This window comes from Rhinopithecus bieti, unplaced genomic scaffold (assembly GCF_001698545.2).
Source record: "Rhinopithecus bieti isolate Rb0 unplaced genomic scaffold, ASM169854v2 scaffold_41692, whole genome shotgun sequence".
Taxonomy (NCBI): domain Eukaryota; kingdom Metazoa; phylum Chordata; class Mammalia; order Primates; family Cercopithecidae; genus Rhinopithecus; species Rhinopithecus bieti.
Window position 1 is genome coordinate 31,889 of NW_016816824.1, and position 6,279 is coordinate 38,167.

Consider the following 6,279-nt stretch of genomic DNA (forward strand, 5'->3'; position numbering starts at 1 on the left):
ATATATGTATTATTTTATTAAATAATAAAATAATATTGGAACATTAGAACTCTTTTTGGCTTGGATATTGTCTGATATACTAATTTTTATTGATTCAATGTTTTTACACAGTTTTAAATTTAAGAGTGATAGTAGAAATGTAATATTGTCATTGTAGCAGCAGAAGGAGCAAAACCTTGCAAGTTGACTCTAAACATTTTGGGAACAATAAAAATTTTACCAAACTTTTTTGTAATTGCCTCTTATAGAGATCTTATATCAGAGTAGCTATCAAATAGCCTTACAAATAAATTATTACCTGCTGATTATCTTTAGATATTTTTAAATGTTTCTTTTGATGTTTTCTTATAGGTATTGGACTTCTGAGTAATGCTTGTTTGCATAATTATGTTAATAAATATTTTCTGACGAATGCTATACTTAAAAACAGAGAACTTGTAAAATGTTATTGGCATATCTCAAATCACTATTTCTTATAGTTATTGCCTGTTTTTATTTTCTGGAGGCAGAAGAGGAATCATGTTTAATTACCTTAGAAACCTTTATAGAACAAAACAAGGATCTATACACTCTAGGATCTGATGAGACTCCTGTCTAAGGACCATTTTTCTCCATTCTTTGGTTGAATCCCTTTTCCTCTATGTTATTAAACTTACTACATCCTTATATGCTTCAAGACTAATGTGTATGAGGTGAAGACAGTTCTTCAGGTAATGAGGAAGATGTATGTAAATCAGACAGTGAATATGTAGAGAATGTTTTTAAAGAAATTATAAAGGCAAACATACACTTTTTATATAATTGATTTCTTAATGGCAACATTACTTTTTACTTCATCTTACTATTAAGCCTTTGTTGTCTTGCCTAGATATCCCTACCCACAGATCATTGCTTCTTAAAATTATAATTTTCAAGGTCTAATTCAAATACTAACTTTTCCAGGATGTTATCCTTGTTTTTCATTGGCCAGTCCCTCTGTCCTCATAAGCTTTTCTACCTAAATTATTTTTCTCTTCTGATATATAATATATTCTACCTTGCATTATAGTTATATATCCACATGTGCTTCCATATCCTAGAGGAAATGTTTTTATGCCTTATCACAGCATCTAGTGCCTATACGTAGATGTTCAATGATCAGTATTTGTTGAGTTCAGGAATGAACATATAATAAAGGATATCTTAATGTCATGTGTATTACTGGTTTTTAACCCTTACAGTTATTTTATTTACTAATTTTAAACTTTTTTTATTTTCTGCTCAAATTTTTAGCTATTAGAAATTCTGACTTAGTAGAGTATGTTATTGGTAGAGTATGTTAATGTATTTTAGAAATCTCATAATATGGTATTTTTTGTTACTTTCTTCTATTTACTTATCTCTATCACTACTTTTTTTTGACCGACTCTCGCTCTGTTGCCCAGGCTAGAGTGCAGTGGAGCTATTTTGGCTCACTGCAACCTCTGCCTCCTGGGTTCAAAGCGATCCTCCTGCCTCAGCCTCCAGAGTAACTGGGATTATAGGCATGCACCACCATGACCAGCGAAGTTTTGTATTTTTAGTAGAGATGGGGTTTCACCATGTTGGCCAGGCTGATCTCGAACCCCTGACCTCAGGTTATCTGCCCGCCTCAGCCTCCCAAAGTGCTGGGATTACAGGTGTGAGCCACTGTGCCTAGCCTCTATCACTGCTTTTAAACTTGAGGAAAAGAAACTTTTTGTAATAAATACAGAAAATGATAGTAAATGGTGGCTTAAAGAGCTGAAGAATTAAGTAATTGAATTCATTTTCCTTCCATAATATGCCAGTTCTGACATGAACTCCTGTAACAGGCAACTTTTAATTTGCCTTGAAATTACTCCATTTATTAACCTGTGATTTATACTGTTTATATGAAATGTGTAGACTGAATGTTAAAATTGTAATAAGAGTGTCAGTTATAATTTGAAGTATAGTATAGCTGTCCTTTGGTATCCACACAGAATTGGCTCTAGCACTCCTTGCAAATAACAGAATCTACAAGGACATTATATAAAAGGCATAATATTTGCATATAACCTATGTACATCCTCCTATATACTTTAAATTATCTCTATATTAGATACCCAATACAATGTAAATGCTATATTAATTGTTGTTATACGATACTGGTTTTTTATTTGTATCATCATTTATTTATTTATTTATTTTTTGTGAGGGAGTTTTGCTCTTGTTGCCCAGGTTGGAGTGCAATGTTGTGATCTCGGCTCACTGCAACCTCCACTTCCCAGGTTCAAGTGATTCTCCTGCCTCAGCCTCCCGAGCAGCTGGGATTACAGGCATGTGTCACCACGCCCAGCTAATTTTTGTATTTTTATTAGAGATGGGGTTTTGCAATGTTGGTCAGGCTGATCTCGAACTCCTGACCTCAGATGATCCACCTGCCTCAACCTCCCAAATTTCTGGGATTAAAGGCGTGAGCCACCATGCCCGGCCTAATTGTATTGTTTTATATATCCATATCTATATCTATAGATATAGATATATCAAATATTTTCAACCTGCAGTTGATTGGATTTGATGATGCAGAAGCTGTGGATATGGAGGGGCGCATATACTTTAAAATATGACCAGTTTTGCGTACATTTTCCATGATTCTACTTCTTCAGCACACTTATGAAGCTGATTGAAGGGAAAAGGATTGTGTTTACTGTGTTTATATGATGTGGTACTGAGCATAGGGCTACATAGGCGTGAGTACTGAATTAACATAATTTGAAAACTTTATTGTGTGAAGTCTTTCAGTATTATAATTATTTCTTTCTGCAAACAGAAGAGGATGTTTGTAGGAATGTATATTGGACATACAGAGTTATATAGGATGCTGCTGTTTAATACCTTATGTTTTCTGTTTTAGCTTATCTATTTTAGGCAAGGACATGAAGCTTATGTTCGGGCTGTAAGGAAATCAAAAATATACAGTGTTAATTTACAAAAACAGCCATGGAACAAAATGGATCTCAGGGTAAGTTTGCCAAATTCATAAGCTATGCAATTGAAGTAGCTTTGGAATTAAATTGCTTACCCATGGTTTTTTTCCTCAGTTTTATGAATATTTCACTGTTGATTGTGTATCCAAGATAAGATGGTGTACTATACTCTTATAGAACTGAATATTATGGATCACATTTTATATGTTTCTTAAAATTTGTATGCTATTTTCTATTGTCTAGTCTATACTAGTCCATAATTAGAGCAAAGCAGGAGTTCCCTTGTATGGATATTTTCTCTAATCAGCAACTTTGTACATTCTGGATGCTTCATAAACTGAGCGTGTAGACTATAAACACTCTCAAGGTTCTGACAGCTTTGGTATATATTAAATATGATAAATCACAATAAGCCCCGAAACGTATGGTGTTTTGTAAAATAGCTGTTTTGATATATTACCCATGTAGCTACATATATAATATCCATGTGGCTCCATATTTTATGGAGAATGATTTTGTCAATAAGTATTTCATTCATTTGTCATTTATATATGTGTGTATATATATATGCACATGTGCACATACAGACAGACATAGGTATACATTCACCACCATTTCTACCTAGGTTTATTTGTGTTTCAGTTTGGTTTTCTGAACAAGAGACTAAAGGGCCGTTTTATGATAGTTTTCCAGGTAAATGAAGGGTTGTGTGATGATTCTTGACAGGAAGGATATAAAAGAGAATATGTATATATATTTATTTATTTATTTTTTATTTCTTTTGAGACAGAGTCTCACTCTGTTGCCCAGGTTGGAGTGCAGTGGCCCTATCTCGCCTCACTGCAACCTNATGTATATTTATTAAAATAAAGATTTGATTTAGATGTTTGTAAAACTTTTTATTAATGTCATCAGGTGGTAAAGTAGCTTATCACGTGAGCTTTACATAATCATCTTCTGGAAGATAGGGACATCTCCCATCTATTCTGCATCAAGTAAAAGTTGAGTTCTTCTTTAGATTCACAGGACTGAATAAAACATGTGATTTCTAACTTTTTTTTTTTTTTTTTTAAAGACAGAGTCTTGCTCTGTCACCCAGGCTGGAGTGCAGCAGAGCGATCTCCACTCACTGCAACCTCTGCCTCCCAGGTGCAAGCAATTCTCCTGCCTCAGCGTCTCGAGTAGCTGGGATTACAGGCGCCCACCACCACGCCTGTCTAATTTTTGCCTTTTTAGTAAAGATGGAGTTTCACCATGTTGGCCAGGCCGGTCTCAAACTCCTGACCTCAGGTGATCCACCGTCCTTGGCCTCAAAAAGTGCTGGGGTTACAGGAATGAGCTGCCGCACCCAGCCAAGTTTTTACTTTTTATCCTAACCTTGTTGTTCTAGGAAATTGTAGGAGCAGCTTATATGTGGTAAAAGAGCTTAGGCTTTGGAATAAGACCTGGATTTCAATTGTAGCTCTGCTATATGCTAGTATATAACTTTAAGCAGGACCCTATATTACAAAGATCAGTTTTGCCTGTTAAATGTGACTAATAATCAGTGAATGTGTGTGATTATTGTAAGATCATATCCAGAATATATAAGGAACTTAACAAGCAAAAAAAACAAACAATCTCATGAAAAAATGGGTAAAGGACATGAACAGACACTCCTTTTTTTTTTCTTTTTTTTCTTTTTTTTTTTGAGATGGAGTCTCGCTCTGTCGCCCAGGCTGGAGTGCGGTGGCTGGACCTCAGCTTACTGCAAGCTCCGCCTCCCGGGTTTATGCCATTCTCCTGCCTCAGCCTCCTGAGTAGCTGGGACTACAGGCGCCCGCCACCTCGCCCGGCTACTTTTTTGTATTTTTTTTAGTAGAGACGGGGTTTCACCGTGTTGGCCAGGATGGTCTGGATCTCCTGACCTCGTGATCCACCCGTCTCAGCCTCCCAAAGTGCTGAGGTTACAGGCTTGAGCCACCGCACCTGGCCACAGACACTTCTTAAAAGAAAATATATAAGTGGCCAACAAACATATGAAAAAATGCGAAAACATCACTTATCATTAGGGAAATGCAATTCAAAACCACAAGATACCATCTCACACCAGTCAGAATGGGTATTATTAAAAAGTCAAAACAAACAAACAGATGCTTGTGAGGTTGTGGAGAGGGGAGAATGCTTATATACTACTGCTGGGAATGTGAATTAGTTCAGCCACTGTGGAAAGCAGTCTGGAGATTTCTCAAAAAACTTAAAGTAGAACTACCCAAATTCCATTACTGGATATATATCCAAAGGAATATAAATTGTTCTACCATGAAGACACATGCACACGCATGTTCATCATAGCACTATTCACAATAGCAAAGACATGGAATCAATCTAGATGCCCGTCAGTGGTAGACTGGATAAAAAAAATGTACATATACATCATGGAATATTATGTAGCTATAAAAAAATGAGATCATGGCCTTTATAGCAACATAGATGGAGCTGAAGGCCATTATTGTAAATAAAACAGCTAAAAAACGAAAAATCAAATACCACATGCCCTCACTTACAAATGGGTACTGAACAGTTGGACAATTGGACATGTAGATGGAAATGATAGACACTGGGGACTCCAAAGGAAGGGAGACTAGGAGAGGGATAGTGGTTTAAAAATTAGATATTTGGTACAATGGTTACTCTTTGGAGGATGGGTACACTAGAAACTCAGACCCCACCATTATGCAATATATCCATGTAACAAACCACGTGTACCCCATGAATCTAAAGTAAAACAAAAACAACAAAAAAGATAATGTTGTAGATATTAAAAAATGTAAGTCTTCACCCCAAACATGTACACATACATATGTTTTGCTAGGGGAGTGATTTTTAACCGGAGCATCATAATTCACTAGGGAGTTTTTCCAAAATAGATATATTACCGAACTGTACCCCAAACGTAGAATTCGATTCTATAGGTATAGGATTTCAGAACATTAAATTTGAAGCATTTCCCCAGGTGATGTGGCTGCTCATTTTTGGTTTAGAACCTTGCACTAAACTACAACCTGCTATTAAGAGTTAAGAGCCATGTCTTGGCCGGGCGCGGTGGCTCAAGCCTGTAATCCCAGCACTTTGGGAGGCCGAGACGGGCGGATCACAAGGTCAGGAGATCGAGACCATCCTGGCTAATACGGTGAAACCCCGTCTCTACTAAAGAATACAAAAAACTAGCCGGGCGACAAGGCGGGCGCCTGTAGTCCCAGCTACTTGGGAGGCGGAGGCAGGAGAATGGCGTGAACCTGGGAGGCGGAGCTTGCAGTGAGCTGAGATC

General features: G+C 36.8%; 1 protein-coding gene across 1 annotated transcript in view; it reads left to right on the forward strand.

Moving 5' to 3' along the window:
* BRWD3 (bromodomain and WD repeat domain containing 3) overlaps positions 1 to 6,279 on the forward strand; it is a 54,740-nt gene that overhangs the window by 13,821 nt on the left and 34,640 nt on the right. Inside the window, exons 7-8 of the mRNA XM_017855298.1 lie at positions 2,897 to 3,004; positions 4,360 to 4,385. Of these exons, the coding sequence (XP_017710787.1) occupies positions 2,897 to 3,004; positions 4,360 to 4,385 (134 nt within the window). The remainder of the gene's footprint in view (positions 1 to 2,896; positions 3,005 to 4,359; positions 4,386 to 6,279) is intronic.